General features: G+C 45.0%; 1 protein-coding gene across 1 annotated transcript; it reads right to left on the reverse strand.

Annotated features, from left to right (window-relative positions):
* Nucleotides 1-16,413: 16,413 nt before the first annotated feature.
* fgf6a (fibroblast growth factor 6a) lies at nucleotides 16,414-18,821 on the reverse strand (the record flags this gene model as incomplete). The annotated part of the gene is made up of 3 exons (XM_079742996.1): nucleotides 16,414-16,590; nucleotides 17,981-18,084; nucleotides 18,443-18,821. 3 exons carry the CDS (start codon nucleotides 18,819-18,821, stop codon nucleotides 16,414-16,416), a joined length of 660 nt encoding a protein of 219 aa, XP_079599122.1.
* Nucleotides 18,822-19,614: the final 793 nt, after the last annotated feature.

Here is a 19,614-nt window from a genome sequence, read left to right on the forward strand (position 1 = left end):
TTGCTGTCGCTACCATGCGTCACTTCCCAGACGTACACCCCCTCTACAAGGTAGGATCAGCTGACGTGTACAGTATAGAGTCCCAAAATGAACCTTGTGTTTTAGGAGAAGAGCTTAAAACATTTTTATATTGGGGAAAACACATTAGTCATGTTTTCTGATGTACATCACCTCAGAATGTACAAATGTAGTAGAAAAATGTGTGTGTCTATGTGGATTTTGCTGGATTATTTAACATCAAAACATCGGATTAAGATCGGGTTACCTTCGGGTATCAACTAGGTTTTGAGTGTTCATGTAAACACCTTAATGGACAGAGCCACTGAACACTCATTTAACACTGAATCTTTAGTGGTTGCTGTTATATTATTGTTTTTATCATTGTTTTGGTTAAGAAGGCTGATTGACTTTAATCTTCAGAGTACCCCTGGCCTGGAGGGTATAATTGAGCTGTTGAGGAGACACCTGGCTGAAACCACCTAATCATCTCTATGTCTGCCAGACAACACTGCTGAAAGAGGACTGCAGAACATCCCTAACTTTTACCACAGAGATGATGGACTGAAGTTATGGACGGCCATCAACAGGTTGCCTAAGACATCTCAGACGTGTTGATTACCTACGCTATGTTAATAGTTTACCGTCTTTAAAGAATTTAAAAATGAATAGGATTCTTAATGCATATATAGTTGCATATGCCAGTAACCTTTGTTGTATCTGGCACAAACAAGGGCTTTTGTTTTTTTCCTAATGCAAGTGGATATTTAAAACAAAAACTTATGTTAAAAGCAAAACAAATTTTGGATTTAAATTCACAATGCTAAGAATTAAAGGTATGTTTCTGAGCACATACATCCTATAATTGTAATGCTTGAAAAGTTTTTTGATCCGTTTCCAGTTTTGTCCGCGCTATGCTGGGACTCTTCTACCCTACAGACACAGAGGTGTCTGGGGATGCAGAGCTCCAGAGATGAATCCAAGATATCTTCACCAAGGGCTTCCTGGGCAACAGCAGCTCAGATATGTGTAGTGTGCCAGTATATATAAAGGCAACATTCATAAAAAGCTTTTGCCAATGTCAGATTGCTGCTTTCTTGTTCCACTTCCATTATTTTCCTCTTCTGAATAATAATGTTCATTCTTGTATTGAAAGGTCTATTTGGATTATTAAAGGGGTTGATCCTGTAGGGCTGAAACATTCCAAATGGTCCCAATTCCCACTGGTTTAAGACTCATCATAGCTAGATATGAGACAACCTTCTTAAAGACAAAATGTAATGTAACTGAGTTTGTCAGCTTCCTGACTTTGCTAAATAGGCAGCCTTAGCTCCGCCCAGTCAATCAAGCCTATTGTTCACACCTTGTGACCGAAACTAGACTCAACGACCTTACTATCAACAACACAGCAAAAACCAACACTGCAGAAACTAGGGTTAAAGTTAGTACAACCAATTGCAATGCAAAACACTAGAATTCTTACCTTCAAGACTCACCACAGCTAGATATGAGACAACCTTCTTAAAGACAAAATGTAATGTAACTGAGTTTGTCAGCTTCCTGACTTAGCTAAATAGGCAGCCTTAGCTCCGCCCAGTCAATCAAGCCTATTGTTCACACCTTGTGACCAAAACTAGACTCAACGACCTTACTATCAACAACAACACAGCAAAAACCAACACTGCAGAAACTAGGGATAAAGTTAGTACAACCAATTGCAATGCCAAACACTAGAATTCTTACCTTCAAGACTCACCAGACTCACCAAGACTCACCACACCACAGCTAGATATGAGACAACCTTCTTAAAGACAAAATGTAATGTAATGTAAAGATATATGTGACTTTTTTGCAACGAAAATGCGGGGATTATGAAATCATGCAAGCCCCGCATAGACTCACCACACCACAGCTAGATATGAGACAACCTTCTTAAAGACAAAATGTAATGTAATGTAAAGATATATGTGACTTTTTTGCAACGAAAATGCGGGGATTATGAAATCATGTAAGCCCCGCATATTTTGCGCGGAAATCGGCAATTTATGCGGTGAAAGTGCGGCATATTTGAAAAAATGCGACCCCCGCATGAATATGCGGACTTTGGCTGATTATGCGTTGAATTATGCGATCGCATAATTGCGTTTTTTTGGAGGGACTGAATAACAAAAAATGGCTGAACTTGCTAAAAGGGATTAAATTGTACGCTGAAAGTGTTACAGGGCGCCGCCATGTTGGATTTCAACAATCAGCTACGTCACCGGCATGTTAACCTACTCCTACTCTGTGGCTCTAGCAGCCAATAGCAGGTAATGAGTCAGGCTCTGAGGCTCGCTGAAATGGCTACGGAAAAGCAAACAACCAGGTCTACAGGAGGATCATCTTATTGCATTGCCCCTGGCAGCAGTAATGAATTATATAGGGCCAAGGCAGCTGATCTTCGCTCTGTGAAGATCATTACTTTTTGCTGTTTTTATACTGTACTACGGACTATTCTGCCTTTCAATTTGCATTTCAGTGAGAAATGTCTTTATTAACCTAGTAATACGGAGCCCCGGATATGTCATGGGGGAAAAAAAAAAAAGTTGTGGCCACGAAATATTAATTCGTTCCCACGAAATAGGTAATTCGTGGCCACGAAATAGGTAATTTGTGGCCACGAAATATTAATTCGTTCCCACGAAATAGTAATTTGTGGCCACGAAATAGGTAGGCTAGCCTGTGCACTGGACAGCTGGATGAGCAAATCAAGGGCAACTCCTCGAACAGGAACAGTCGCTGTCACACAATGGACAGGGATAGTATGATAGAGTGCTATTTTAGGCTGGGAATGACATACAAAGACATTTTGAAAAGCCTGGCATTCGAGGGATTCATTATTAGCGAGAGGCATCTCCACAGACTATTAAGAGCCAGGTCGCTGCACCGGCGTAGGTACGACTTGGACGCCGGGATAGATTTCATTGTTGACCAACTGCAAGGCTCTGGAAAGGATCACGGTTATCGGTGGATGTATACAAAGTGTATACAACACGGAATTCGTATCCGAAAAGAAGACGTCAGGATCCTCCTCTCTCTGCTGGACCCCGTTGGTTCACAACTTCGACGGACCAGACGTCTCTCGAGGAGGCAATATTTTGCTCAGGGACCTAACTTTGTGTGGCACATAGACTCATATGACAAACTAAAGCCATACGGGATGTGCATTAATGGCTGCATTGACGGGTTCTCACGCAAAGTCATGTGGCTGCGGGCCGCTCTCACCAACAACAATCCGAAAGTCATCGGGGGGTACTTTGTGGAGACACTGGAGCGCTGTGGGGGCTGTCCCAGGCTTGTACGGACTGACATGGGCACTGAGAACGTGGTTGTCAGAGACATTCAACGGTATCTACGGAGAGATGACGTGGATGATAGAGCAGCGGAGAGAAGCTATGTCACAGGGGCAAGTACTGCAAATCAGAGAATTGAGAGCTGGTGGGGAGTGATGAGAAAAGAAGGAATCGAACCATGGATCAGGGCTTTAGGAGAACTGAAGGACGAGGGATTCTTCTCCGGGGATTTCGTTGACAAAGCTCTGTCACAGTTCTGTTTCATGCCAATTATTCAGGTAAATAGCCTATATTATGATCACAGCAAGAAACACAGAAACTGTATGTTACACAATTTATTGTTTACAGCAGTCTGAAAACACAAACAGATAGACACATAGCTAACACTTTTAGTTGTAGCCCAGACGGAAACTACTTTGCTACTCTGTTGTGGCTGGACCACTGATAAAGAACTAAGGTGGTTATCTTAGTCCAGCCTGAATCAGGTGTGTCTGTCTACACAAATAAATAAACTGATTAAAATGATCAGGGTGCCACAACACTACCTTATAACGTTAGGCCAAATACATATTTAAGTCACTGAGTTTATGTTTATTTAATATACAGTGTGTAGCTATTCATTCTTTAAACTGTTGTGAAAATAAGACACACCACAACGCAATTTAATCAACTTTTATTGCATTGTTCTATGCAAAGGTCACTGTTTAAAAATGCACAGTGTTTCAGCTAGGCTATGTCTAAATTATTCTTGTTCCTTCAACAGGAGCTATTAAATGACATCCAGGGTGTTTGGAATGCTCACCGTATAAGGCCCTCCAAGAACCCCAACGTGCCAAGTGGTATACCTGATGTCATGTACATGGCCCCTCACCTTTGGGGTGCAGAAAACTGTCTTGTTCCACTAACTGAAGATCTGACTGCATGTAACCATAGCTGCACATTTTTAAGTTCAGCCCCATGTGACGTGGATTTGTTTGATTTGTGCACAATAATAATGGAAGAATCAGGCTTGGAGTTCCCGTCTACCATGTCCCATGCTGTTGATTTATATATTCAGCTGAGGGACACAGTTCGTCCACAGTTATTTGGGCCAATTTGAGTGGACAAAAGCATACAAAACTCATGTACATGTACAGTACTTTACTACATGGCATATTGCACATACTTTTCATATTTGTGCAATTATCTTAAGTCTTATTTTGATGGTTGCATCATCAATGCCCTTTGTTTCCTGTGTGTCTGTTTTAATCACAGTGGAAGAGATTAAATAAATGCAATGTTTGATCAAGTATTATGTCCTCCCTAACAAATCACAACACATTAAAGGCAGGGTATGCGATTTTGGAGAAAACGAGTTATGATATTATAACTCTAGTTCTATGATTGTAGGCGTAGCCGTCTAGGCTTCGCCTTATGGGCTTGTCCCGTGCGCGTGCTCGCGCGCACTGAAAATTTCAACTATGCACCAATCAACGTGGGCACCGCCCACATTCCCACGGCACCGTGTCTATATAAGGCGGTGCCAACCGCCGTTCGTCCTCCACGCTATTCTTTCAGCATTTGGAGGGTACAGCAGGTGGGAAACTAGACGGCTACGCCTACAATCATAGAACTAGAGTTATAATATCATAACTATCGTTCTATTTCATGTAGGCTACGCCGTCTAGGCTTCGCCTTATGGGCTAAGGTGAAGCAACGAGCGGAGCCCAATCAATGTACTCCTGCTGGACCCCAGTCAAGAAACTTAAGTCACCAGGGCACATAAGACTCAAAAAAGCCGAGTATGTGCAAAACACAACAGCTTAATAAAAAACTAATTCCTCCTAGATCAAGCAAGGCGATGATCAAGAGAAAAAAGTGAGTCTGCAAAGACCCCGGCCCCAATCCGTCCTTCATGGAACCCATGAAAAGAGAAGGGAAGTGCCAGAGTCGACTCTCCAATAAGGAGCCTCTCTCGTCCGTTCCTTAGCTAAGAAACTGCGGGAGCGTCATACTGGCAGGCGAAACCAACTCGCCAATCGGCGAGCTGATAGGTACCCCTCCTCTCTGCTTTTCATTTGAAAAAAAACGGTGGGAGGGAAACACTGCCAGTCAAGTCCAACTTGCCGTCCGGCGAGAGGAATCTCAACGATGCCGCTTAAAAGAACATGCCTTTGTTCTTAAGCCGTAGAAGGGGCACCGGACTCCAACACAGAGTTACCGAGTGAACCCCTGGACATGTCTAGCATGTAGAAACGAACAAAGGGTCCGGGGGAAGACCAAGACGCAGCTGCGCAAATGTCCTCCACCGGAACGCCTCTGAGCAGAGCCGTTGAAGCGGCCACGCCCCGTGTCGAGTGAGCTCTAACGCCCAATGGAGGCGCTAAGCCTTGCTGAGCGTAGGCTAAGCAAACACCCTCACAAATCCAGCGTGAAAACCGCTGTTTAGAGAGAGCGCGGCCCCTGCTAGCGTCGCTATAACACACAAACAACTGTTGTGTGGAGCGGAACGCGGCCGAGCGTTTCACGTACATATCCAGCGCCCGCACAGGGCACAGGAGATGCAACTCCGCCTCCGCATCACTAGAATGAGGCGGGGGGTGAAAAGCCTTAAGCACAATATCTCTCGACCGGAAAGAACTATTAATGTTCTTAGGGAGGAACGCAGGATTAGGTCTGAGCAGCGCAAAGGAGCTGTCCTCGTTAAGCAACAAGCAGCTCGGGCTGACAGACAGAGCGGTCAGCTTACAGGCCCGCTTGGCAGAAAATGGAGGACGAACGGCGGTTGGCACCGCCTTATATAGACACGGTGCTGTGGGAATGTGGGCGGTGCCCACGTTGATTGGTGCATAGTTGAAATTTTCAGTGCGCGCGAGCACGCGCACGGGACAAGCCCATAAGGCGAAGCCTAGACGGCGTAGCCTACATGAAATAGAACAGCCGTTCAGATTCCGTTGCGATTCCGTTGCGTGCTCTCTGGTCCCTCCCTGCCACGCTACCTGCTGTAGCTCCTCCCTCCGAACGTCAGTTATGTGCGTTCATGTGAATTCAGATACATTGATAGGAAGACGAAACGCCACGTCCGATTCCGAAGTAATTAAACATTAGTGCTGATAACTACATAATAAATGGTATCCGGGGAATGGGGAATTTATGGACCGTTGATGAAGACATTGCTACTCAGTTGTTGTCCGCCGTAGTAGTGCAAAACTGTCAGACTGCTAGGCTCGTGAACGCTAACGCAGGAACGCGCGAACGTCGGTGCCAAGGTGACGGACAGTCCCACAGCCAATAAGAACGGAGAATCGGAGCCTCGCTCTGATTGGTCAAAGTGTACATGAGCGGTGGCAATTCTTTGGGGGGGGGGGGGGGCACACAGAGACAGGGGAGAGCAAGGTAATGATCAGATATTCTCAGAGCAACTCGCCTAAAGCTTACTAGCTATTATGACATTTTTGCCAAATATTTCAGTAAAAAAATCACCTACCCTACCTTTAAGAAAGTGATGTGTAATATAACTGTATATGCTATATATATATGCAGCATATTACCATATATGCGCATATATGATGTATATATGCAGCATATGTGCAAATATCCTCATACAGGTTCTTAAAGATGTACGGAATGGAACAGAGAAGACGTCAACATGTTGTAACAAACTTGAATGGTTTAATGATCTTTTTAAAACGTAATTTGTACGTAATAGGATAAGAACAGCTTTCAAACTACTGGCTACTTATAGTTACAAAAGAATTGTGTAAACAGCTCAATACATTTTAAACACCTTGAGAACACCACTCAAGTATCACATTCTGGGGTTGCTATAAACAACTGCAACTGTAATAATAATATAAATCAATCAACTTGATTATGCAGGATAAGAACACCTGATACCTCATTTATCTTGATGTTACAAGATAAATGAGGTAAACATCTTTGGAGTTTTAACAATTTGTGTAAACAATTCACTTGCATTTCAAACACCTTGAGAACACTATACAAGGCTCATATTCTGGGGTTGCCAACTGTAATCAATCTACACCACATCCATTACCCACATTGAGCTTGTGAGAATGTTGTTAAATTCACTGCGAAAATCTGGATAGCTGTAGTAACCAATGGGCAGCTTCAGTACACATCCGCATGTGTGGGACTGTGGTCTGCGGAGGAAATCTGTGGTTTCTATGAACACAATTAGTATGGCCTTATCCAAGACATCAGATCCTGTACAGAACCGCAGGAAAAGCTGAAGGTTCTTGCAATCAATTTCTCCAATGTACCTCTTCAGGTAACGAGAAACTGTTGATTGGGCTGCTGTCATCTCCTCTGGAAAGTTTAGAAGCGCCTTCACTGTTTTTGCAGTTGGTTTTTTTTGTGCAATGAAATGATGCAGTCCTTCTGGTGGCAGTAAACTAGCTACAGAAACCATAACAGGACGCCAGCACTTAATGACATACATTGGGTCCTGAATAATTACTTTGTGTCCTATTTGTGACAAAACAGGAAGCAGAGTGTCCTTGGTAGGGACTTGTTTACATTCATGTGCATCAAGTACATCCAGTAATTCATCTGTGTCCACAGAATTAAAGTCCTCCAAAGCCTTCTCGAGGATAGATCTTTCCTCATGTGATACGTACAGCAAAAGAGAATCCTTGATACTACTGGTCGTCGAGCCACACAGCACCTCTTCCAGAAATGGTACCGCAAGTTTCACTGGGAAGTAACCAGCTTGTTTCCACCCTACTACAAACACTCTGGCTACAGCCTGCCATTCTTCCTGCTGAAAGTCATGCCTGATGAAGGGGACTTTCACTTCAACTCCCATCGTGCAGCTATCATAGAAATCCATCCAAAATTCTGTCAGGCAGTCTCGCAAGACACCACTTCCTTCCCCCTGTTCAAGCTCTCCATTTGGTAAACGCATTTTGATGCAGACCTCAGATGCCACAATTTTGGGGTCCTTGAAGGCATTGATCATGTCAGTGAGACAGTGACCTCTTCTTACAATCAGTGTTACAGGAGAAGATTGTGGTTCAGAAAGTGCTTGGGCTGAAACATCTGCCTCCCTTGCAAGCACTGGAGCAGACAGTGACTGATCCACTGTTTCAGAAGGTGCATCATCTTCCTTTTCTGGAATGGCTGTTTCAAGGTTTGGTTCATCTTCAGTTACATCCAGCCTGCCCTCACCTAAAAAAAAAACTGCATGGGAATCTTCGCCTTCGCCCAGAGTTAGCAGACCATCCCATGGTAATGTCTCGTCCAATTCCAAATATCCACTCGTGGAAGCTCCACCATTAACAACATGGTGGTGTGTTGATTCAGAATTTCTGTTCTCCACCAACAGATACTCAACAGCTTGATTCTGGTCAGTGCGATCTACTTCTGAGGGCTGGCTTGTTGTGTGATCATCCTCCACTCCTACTGGGGGCTGCTGTCCCATTTTCATTTTGGTGCACAGATAAAGTCTTAGCATTTTCAACTTGCTTTTGTTATACAGCTCATCTACTGTATTAGACACATTAATATGTATCTGTGAGCTCTCACTGTGAGTTGAATAGTTTGAAAGACTTCTTTTTTTTTTGGAAACGCCATTGGGGAAAAAAATATTTTCAGCCATAACATTGATATCTGCCACTGTTTCGTCTTTTTCAATAGAGATATGCCTGGTTCCTCCACCATTTGCAGACTTCACCTGTTTGTACCTTTCTTCGTCCTCATCATAATCCATCCAACCAACCTCCAGTCGTCTCACTTTACGTTTGGCATTTGTATTTCCTTCCAACTTAGATGATCTCTTTTTTGGAGGCATCCCCTCACCTCCAGACAGTCTTTGTCGTAGCCTTGAAAGTATGGATTCTTTCCTGGATGGTGATTTTTGTGACAGTGCTGCTTGTCTGCAGAAAGCCACAGTGGACACTCTGTCTCCAACTTTGGGGATGTACTTTGCCAGGTCACTGTCTGTCATTAATGGAATGACAGTTTCATCAATCTGGAAAAAATGGAAGATACTCCAATCAATAAATAAATGCATTAATACATCCACATGCATAATATAGAATGTCAATTGATATTTAAAGGAAATTAAGACCTATAAAGGGTTTAGGTATTCACGTCGTTTGTTTTTCATTTGACGTACTTTTGATAACATTTACATATGATAATGATATGAAATGATATTTTTCCAATTTAAGATGACTGAAAATTATTTTAAATTGCTGTGTAAACACACTTGACTTTTTAATGTATTAATGATGTATTGACTACATTAAAATATAATAGTAATAGTCAATATTAATCTTATAATAAAAATACACACACACAGAAAGACAGAGACAGAGACAGAGACAGAGAGAGAGAGAGAGAGAGAGAGAGAGAGAGCAAAGACAGCAGCTGGTGTGGCGTACATTTTCATCTTCAAGTTTCTGAATCACATCTTGCAATTTGCGCTCCTTCAAGAATTCTTGCAGTGGAGTATCCATAGTTGACCTGTAAAACACAGGAAAGTAAAATCAATAGTTAAACAGCCTTAAAAACGAATAGATTTTCCAGATTCTCAATCTATGAATACTGTTGCTGCAAATACTGGCGGCCCTGCTCCATCTTTCTTTCTTTTTTGATTCATTGTCGTGTGAGCTACTGGGCTAATTTGAATTCCCCTCCTAGGGATGAATAAAGTAGGATACAGTGTAAATGTAATTTACCAATCAACTCACTCTCAATTATTTTTTAAAGACAGATGCACATTGTTGAGCTCTGAGGTTGATTCAGCAGATTTAAACATCATCCTAGGCTACTGAAGAACAGCATCTGATAGCCTACTGTCCATGAAATTACTTTAATCTTTGATAAATCAAAGTGAAATGGTTTTATTATCAGTAGGCTGTGATAGACTGATCAATTTTCTAATCAGTGTTCTATCCAGGACCAACCGCATAACAGGAAACAAAATAGTTTTAAGGAATTGTATCACATCTCACTGCAGAGACTGATTAATAATATAGTGAACTATTTATCTGCTGTAATTCACCACCACTTTCCGGAGGATGACACTGGGTGTCGTCATGACACTGAGTGTCACCATAACACTCCATTCCACCGTTAGGCTACTGTATTGTTGATAGCATATTGGCTGTGATCATAGATGACTTTATTTATGATCATCACGTAATTTTAATAAGACAATACGGATAAGGTTTTAGCTATATGTCACATTTTCACGTCAATCACCGTTGCAACTACTCGGATGTTTGAAGTCTATAAAACGAATTGTTGAACAAACATTTTAGATTAGCTGGGCCAACCGTTAGCAAGATTGGCAAGTAGCTGTGTAATAAGCGGGATGATGTGTAGAACGTCGCCGGTCATTATCGAAAATAAGCCCCTTCAGGGCGAAGCAAGACACCTCCGCTGCACGTTGGTGTCCTGTTCGCCCTGTCTGGGATTATTTTCCCGATAATGACCGGCGTACTGTACATTATTCCTTACATTTATATTTAGCAGACTAGGCCTAAGTTGTGTACAAAGTTACACATGTATTAAAAAAATGTCGGGTTGAAATCGGGCTCGGGCTCATAATTACAGTTAATGTCGGGCCGGGCTCGGACAGAACGTGCTCGGGTCGGGTCGGGCTTGATTTTCTGGCGGAAACACTGGCTGAGAGTCTACCGTAAAGATTGATTGCGGGGAACATAGGACCCTTTTTCTGAAAAAGGGTCCTATGTTCCCCGGTCACATACATATCGGGGAACATAGGACCCTTTTTGGGAAAAGCGGGGAACATAGGACCCGGGGAACATAGGGATGACCGCCTTTATGCTCAGCATACCTCGCTCAGTTAGGCTATTGAGCTGAGAGCTCTACTTGAAAAGTGTGCTCCTGATGTCTGTGCAGGGCTGCAGCTCCGATGTGTTACCACCGCACATTGCACAACAGAACGCCGTGTAGTAGGCTAAGCGGTAGTATGGCAACGAAGTTTGTAAGTCGGGTGAGACGGTAGCTAACGTTACCGTTGTAATAAAGTATTAAACACAAACCTAATTAGCCTAAATAACTGTAGGGCATATCAAGAAGACAAGAACAGGACAAGAAAAGACACTCACCTTGGGCATCACGACACGACAGGCTTCTATTTGCGCTTGATTTGCTCACCCAGCTGTCCAGTGCACGTTAGACTATAGGCTACATATTTCGTGACCACAAATTACTATTTCGTGGGAACGAATTAATATTTCGTGACCACAAATTACCTATTTCGTGGCCACAAATTACCTATTTCGTGGGAACGAATTAATAATTCGTGGCCACAATTTATTTATTTTTTTCCCCATGACATATCCGGGGCTCCGTATAATCATGCTTTGTATAGTGAAATATAAATATATATATATATTAAAAAAAAACAAAAAAAACGGATTATTTTAAATTGGTCATGGGTCCGGATAGGACCGTCGCTTGGTCCGCCCCGGACCGCGGTTTGGAGATGCCTGTGATAGACATTCGTAGCGCCTAATAAACGGCTCCGGGCAATCGTAAACCACGCCTCAAATACGAAAAAATTAATGTGTGGTTCCCAGACCTCTTCTCAATGTAGATTGAGATGAGGTCTGACGTTAGCCAGGCTAAGTCTGAATAAGGTCTCGCTCTCTCCATATGATTTAATGGCCTTGTCGACATTAATCTCGACATTTCGAGAATAAAGTCGACATGATATTTCAACTTTATTGTTGAAATGTCGAGAATAATGTCGACATTTCGACATTTATCTCGTCATGGTAAAAATATATCATGCATGTCCCTAATACGGCGTCATAAAAATCAGTGAAAAGCAGCGAAACACCCAAGAAAACTGTAGCATTAACATACCACATATTTACAACAAACATTGAAACATTATGTACCTAAATCGATTTTGTTCATGAATTAGGCTACTTCAATTCAAGGGGTTGGTGAGACGTCAACTGACGAGAGAGCGGAAGTACGCTGCGACGACACCGGATGGCGCCAGAAAAAAGAATAATAACACATTTATAATAAAAAAACAAAGTTAGATATTATGGTTGAATTAAATAAATAAATATGTACCTTCGAAATAAAATATGTGAATACAAATAAATATAATAATAATAATAATAATAATAATAATAATAATAAGGCATGTCAATTTCCTCTGTAACATATGCATAGATAAAATCGGAGTCCCGACCCAGTTTGGACTCAGCCCTTGTGGAAAGGAATCAGCATGTTTGGGAGAAGGGCCCATACTCAATCCAGATGACTGTGGACTGCTCCAGGAGCCAGGACCGGAGGACGTTCAAGTTCAAGGTTTTTATTTTGTCAAATGCACAACAAACATGCAGTAGCAGTCTTTGCTGGTAGTGAAATTTCAGTGTTCTAGGCTCTCCTCGACAGTGCAAGTGAGAGTAGAAAATACAATAAAATAAAATAAAGAAAGTAAAATAACAAGAGTGTATAAGAGTGATAGATACGTGAGACCGAGGACAGTGAGGAACGGGGAGAGGATGCAGAGGATCCTTTGGACCCGATCGCTGTGATCGTGAGTGGCAGCCAGGAAGAGGAACGGTAGGTCAGGGGAGTTTGCGAACAAGGTGGGGCCAGGGCGACCCCTAGTGGTCAATCTTATCCGTTTTTATTCTTCAAATGTACTCCTATCCAATATATCTGCGCAAAAATGAGTACAAATGCAGTGCCAGTAGAAAACAAACACAGCACCTTTTACAAAACATATTTATTTTTATATAAGGAATACAGTTTACAGTTGTGCACAGCACATACGTACAAAAATAAAGAAAAACATTTATAATATACTATTTCATACTCTTCATCGTAATCTTTTGTTTTCAAGACCAAATGATGAAGAAGGATGGAGAAGTCTGTTGTTTCAAACTAATTTACAATCATCTTAATAATCCCAACTAAGGCAGAAGGTGAGGTATATGCAAGGAGGGCTTCTGACTGCCTCTCCCAGTGCAGGAATAGAAAACCCAGTAAAAAAAACCACGGCTGTGGGCACACACGCAGACCCCAGTCTGAAGTGTTCCAGTCCAGGTGTTACCACAAAGGAGCCAAACTGGCAGCTGAACAGATCATTGATAGAACTGACTGAAGGTGGAGTCAAACCAGCTCTTTATAAAAACCTTTTCCTCCAAAATTGACAGGTTTTTAAAAATAATAAAGTATCAGCCTCAACCACACTAGCTGTTGGTTTTCTCAGCAGAATGTACTGATATACCACTACATATTGGAAGAAAACCCCTGTATCTCTCCATTGTCCTTTTGTGTCTTTTGTAACGTCCACAACCTTTTGATTTATTTTCTGTACACATAACATTATAACATATTACAGCATGACCCAGAAACCATATTGCCCACACATTATTACAAATCACATTGGGGATTTTTCTTCTCTCGTGATCATGAATGGAAAATCATTTTCATCAAGCATGATTCCACATTGTCCAACAGAACCGATCCCTGGATGTGCATCGTTTCCTGGACAATGACATCAGACGTCATTGTGGTATTCACTCCTATTTTAAGAGTTGTGCAACACAGTTTTCAGTCTCTCCCTCCGCCATTCCTGGAAGTGTTTGAATATATCTGACTAAGTATTTTGCTACATCCTCTTTCATCCTCCTATGTCTATGAGGCCACCTGTTGTGCACCCCGTAGCTTGAGCATGCTGGAGATCCGACCAGCTAACCCGTCCAGACGAGAATGCCGTAATCACTTTGAAACCACCGCTGTTATTCCTGTCCCAAGGTAAGTGGATCCAAAGACATTCCATCTTTCTTTGGCAAAACAAACACAAATAAATCAAGTTCAAACACCGTTCAACGTCACACATCCGCTCACGCTAACCTAGAATATTGCATGTTTGGAAGTGACATCCAATCCATCTATAAACTCTTAAAGTGAACAATCACATGCATCACTTCTGAGCTGAGACTGCAACTTTCTAAAAGACTTAGAAAGTTAGTAGATGAGGTATATAACATGCTTAACTGTTGACAGCTAAAAGGTTTGAGCATTCCATATAGCAAGCAAATAGCATTAAGAAGGATTATGCAAGGGAAATAAAATACAAATGATTAAAAATAAAAAATGGGACTCACAAATTACTGCTGAGATTTCTGCTCGCTACATCCCTGTCCCCGCTGACCTCAGGTGTTTAAGGGCTTGCTACATCCCTGTCCCCGCTGACCTCAGGTGTGTAAGGTCTCGCTACATCCCTGTCCCCGCTGACCTCAGGGTGTTTAAGGGCTCGCTACATCCCTGTCCCCGCTGACCTCAGGGTGTTTAAGGGTTGCAACATCCTTGTGTCCACTGACCTCAGATGTTTAAGGGTTGCAACATCCCTGTGTCTCCACCGTGTAAAACCACAGGATTTAAAGAGCGAAGCCATTCGAAACACTGCCCACACAGCGACTGAGAGGAGTGACCTATGACACATCGACTGAGAGGATTGACCTATGACCCAGCGACTGAGAGGAGTGACCTATGACCCAGCGACTGAGAGGAGTGACCTATGACCCAGCGACTGAGAGGAGTGACCTTTGACACAGCGACTGAGAGGAGTGACCTATGACACAGCGACTGAGAGGAGTGACCTATGACACAGCGACTGAGAGGAGTGACCTACGACACAGCGACTGAGAGGAGTGACCTATGACACAGCGACTGAGAGGAGTGACCTACGACACAGCGACTGAGAGGAGTGACCTATGACACAGCGACTGAGAGGAGTGACCTACGACACAGCGACTGAGAGGAGTGACCTATGACACAGCGACTGAGCAGGAGTGACCAGAACACTGGGCTGGTTGCTTTGGAAGGTGTTACTCCATAACAGCAAATCGGACCTACACGCTTTAGTGTGACCGGGCATATCAGCAAATAAGAGGTTAAAGGTGCTGTAGGGAGGATTTAAGAGGTATTCTTTGAGGGAAATTTAGGTCAGAATACCTGACCATCCATCAGCTAATAGTGAGTGAAATGCGCTAAAGGAATATCTGTTTGGTTTTGAGTGCATCTGCCTCTGAGAGACCATTTTGATTATCACTCCTGGCTAATTTCTGACCAATCAGGGCATCTCTTCCCTGATTGGTTCAGGGCGCAATCCTGCCTGTCGATCACAAATAAGTGTGATGAATGCAAATCTTTTCAATGGTTGAGAAACTTGGAAAGGGAGGAGTTTTTTATGGATGTTTAGCTAAGAATTCTTGCTCTCTTCTGATCTCCCGTTACAACTCAATGTTGCCTACAGCTGCTTTAATGTGCTCGTTAAGCAGCCTGTGTTTCGTCTGGAGGAGGAGCCCTCTGCAACGCCAACCAATCCACACGGGGGGTCGCTTTGATTCTGCTAGAGGAGCCGCAGGCCTAGCTCACTTCAGTCGGGTAATGGTGACATCAGCTGAGGACCTGGGAGGCCCCTCGATGGGGGGGGGGGGGGGGGGGGGGGGTCCTATTTCTGACCTGGGCTCTGCGTCTCCCATGCTAGGGGAGGGTAGAGGGAGGAAGGCTAAGGAGGGCCTCATGACAAACAAAGAAATAGGTCAGCGCCATGTTGGCCAGCTCTCGCCGCCCTCGGGCAGAAACAACAACAACAACGGCAAATCGCCAACAACGACAAATCGTCAACAACAACAAAGGACGGAACCCTACAGGCGAGCCCTGAATGCAGAACCAAACGTTGACCTTTTGCTTTTAGGTCAACAGGGCGTCTCCTCCAGTCAAAACAAACGCATGCATGTTTCTCCGGACGTTCTTCAGACACGGGGCCTTGGGGAGGAACCAGACCACCTCTTCCTGGACCGAGGGACCTCACCCTCTCCCCCTCGTCAGTCCCAACACGAGGGAACAGAGCACCCGGACATACGAAGGAAGTCTGAATACATACTACTCCATCACGTACTAAAGTGGCGTTCCTCCGTCACACTCCCAACTGGGATTTTTTGTGTTAACGTACTTCGACACGGTGCCTTCTCCCCGTTACCTGGGAAACGGCTCCAGGTTACCTGAGAAACGGCCCCAGGCGACCAACAGAGTGCCAACAGGGTGGTGTCCAGTGGTGTCCCGGCGTGGGTCATATGCGAGGCAGGAAGTGGGTGACGGTCATGGCGGTGGTGGCCCGGTTGCCCCTCTTGACGCGGCCGTGCTTGGTGAGGGCAATGTAGGAGGTTGGGTGAGACACACTTTCATAGGCGTTGTAGTTGTTAGCCAGCAGGCTCTCCTTGAACATACACTCTCCGTGGAACACCGTCTGAGAGGGTGAGACACAAGGGTGAGAGACAAACAGATGGACACAAGGGTGAGAGACGGACAGCCAGGGCAAAGTCTGAGAGACAGAGACAGCCAGGGAAAGTGTGAGAGAAAGACAGAGAGAAAGGAGTGAGAGACCGACAGCCAGAGAAAGGGTGAGATATAGACAGAGAAAAGAGTGAGAGAGACAGCAAGGGAAAGGGTGAGAGATACACAGAGAAAAGAGTGATAGACAGACAGCCAGAGACCGCATGTGAGCGGTGAATGAGTCCCTGAGCCCTATCTGAAGTGTATTCTGCACTCAAAGTCTAATGGCTGGTTCAGACTACACGATTTCAGCCCGATTTTGCCCCGATTCGTTCGTCGCAGACAAATTTGCGAGTCGTACACGATTTTGAAAGGTCGGCGACGAGACAAGGTCTTGTAATGTGACATGCTCGCGATCTGCGACGAAAACCCCACAACGAAAAGTTTGGCATGTCAGAATTTTTTGGGGAATTGCATGATATCTATTGTTGACATGAGGGAACCCCGCCATCAGTTGAGTGAGGGAACCCCACGAACAGCTGGAGCTCACGCAGTGTTTACCAACTGACTTCACTGCACAACTTTGAGTACACAGTAACTACTACAAAAATGAATACGATCAATAGCAAGAAGAAGAATGCTAATAAAGAAAACGAGAGAAAATAGAACAACATAATGGAGACAACTTTGGTTGAAATGTGGCAGCACGTTCACGATAGGGTGAAGGGATACAACCTCAAACCGCCAGCTTAATGCCTAGTGCTAGGTACTCGGGATCCATTGTTGACGCTCTGTTGCTAGGCTACGGTGTTGTACTTTGTATCGCTCATGTCACGTGCAACGCAACTACTGTGAGGAGTTGCTGCATTGAGCAGATATAAAAACTACTGGAACCTTTATGACAAAAATGTAAAAATCATTTATGTCAGTTCTAAACCTTAGATTTTCTAAATATCTTGCAAACGTGAATGATACAAAGTATCATTCACGAGAGCATCGCACCCTCGAATCTTGTAGTGTGGCCAGTCTTCCGACGAGACAAGGCCCGATTACCTGGCTCTGTGATCGTATAGTGTGACATGTTAAATCGTGGAGGAATATCTGAGAATCGTGTAGTCTGAACCAGCCATTAGTTTTCTGTGCATTTAGTCCCTTTCACACATTTCTTAGCCTAATGATTGAATGGACAACGGGGATTTAACTTCCAGAGGATGAAGAGAGACACTTATATGTACAACACCTTGTTATTCTTTTACAATAGTTATAACTGACTATTAACTAAATGAGTTACCAACAAGAAATAAAACGAAATATGTACCGTGCACAAACACGCTGACACTATCGCACAGCGTGAGCGCACCTACCGTTCCGTACAAGCGGCCGCGACGGTTCATGGCCACGAACAGCCGGCTCTGCACTCCGAACAGGCTCACCACGCCGCGGTCCACGGTGGAGATCTCGATCAGACCTGAAACACACCCGTGACATCAGCACACCGACGTCACAACGATGGCAATGTTTACGACAGCATCGTGCTGTCCGTGCCCGTGGACGGGACTTGATGGGAGCCTCTTGAACCTCCAAAAACCACGATGATTCCACAATAGTAGTTACTACAATTTTTATTAGTATATTATTCATTATTTTTCATATTCAAAGCTAGTAGAGGCACGCGTCAGAGCGCCGTCAGGGCCCGTGAACTTCCACGTGTGTTGTCATGGTTTCTGGGGACAGTTGCACACACACACACACACACACACACACACACACACACACACACACACACACACACCAGGACGTGGCGGGGGTTCAGGAGGCGGACTCACTGTGGAGGTTCTCGCGGTGGACGCCGTTGACCGAGCCGTCGGGCCGCACCTGCAGGTGGAACCCGATGCCCACGTTGCAATAGAGCCGGCGGACCCGCTTGATGCCCAGCAGGTAGTCGCTCTCCCAGCGCCGCTGCTCCCGCTCCCCGGGGTACAGCCTCCCCGGCACGGGTCGGGAGAACAGCCGCTGCCACCGCTGCTCCAGCAGGCTCGCGTTGGTCCTCCCGCCGCCGCCCGGAGTTCGCGGGTTCGAGTCCGAGGCCGACAGCGACCCCAGCGCGAGCCACAGGAGAACCATCCCCGCGGCAATCGACGTCCTTCGGCCCGCGCCAGCATCGCGGGACATACTGGTGACGAGGAGCCTTTGCGCAATTGCCATCCGGTTTACCTTCGGGGCACGTGGTCAGAATTAATGACCCTAAAAATACCGCGCCTCTTGTTTTTCTTCCCGCGTCGGCATGCCGGCGGAGGAGTATTTTGGGCGCGCGGAGCGACGGGGCTCCCGGCATGAAACGGAAGAGCTCGTGCTGCTGCGGACGGAGAGGAGACGCGACGGTGGAGGTGGTGGAGGTGGTGGTGGAGATGACCATGTTGTGCAACTCTGTGCCCTCTCTTGCTCGCTCCCTCTCCCTCTCACCTTCTCTCCCGCGCGGTTTTTCCGGGGGCTGCACGGGCCTCCTACCACGTGCCCCTCTCACCTCATCAAGCTGTGGGCCTGATAGCATCTCGACGTGACGTCACACGGACCGCATCTCCCCCACGATTCAACCATCTCGGGGAGGGGGGAGGGGGGGTACTAGTGCGTGGGATTCACGAGAACGTCATGTCACTTCGCCTGCTGCTGCTGAAAACCGAGACATCTGATTGGGTAGTGTGTGTGTGTGTGTGTGTGGGGGGGGGGGGGGGTGGTGGTGGTTGGGGATGGGGATGGGTGGAGGGGGTTCACTTCGGTGGCTTCCAATTTGGGAAGGTGGTCACGTGTCTGGCGGCCGGCCGCGTCCTTATTTAGAAGGAAGGTGTAGAAACAGGCCAATCGTCCCCGCCGCTCCGCGCTTCCCTCTCGGATAATAAGAACCTCTTCTTAACCGGATTGTGTTTCAGATTGTAACTGGTGACCCAGAGAGGGCGCGCATCGATAGCTTAAAATACATCAAGGATAGCACCGGATAGCC

This window comes from Pollachius pollachius (assembly GCF_949987615.1).
Source record: "Pollachius pollachius genome assembly, chromosome: 9".
Taxonomy (NCBI): domain Eukaryota; kingdom Metazoa; phylum Chordata; class Actinopteri; order Gadiformes; family Gadidae; genus Pollachius; species Pollachius pollachius.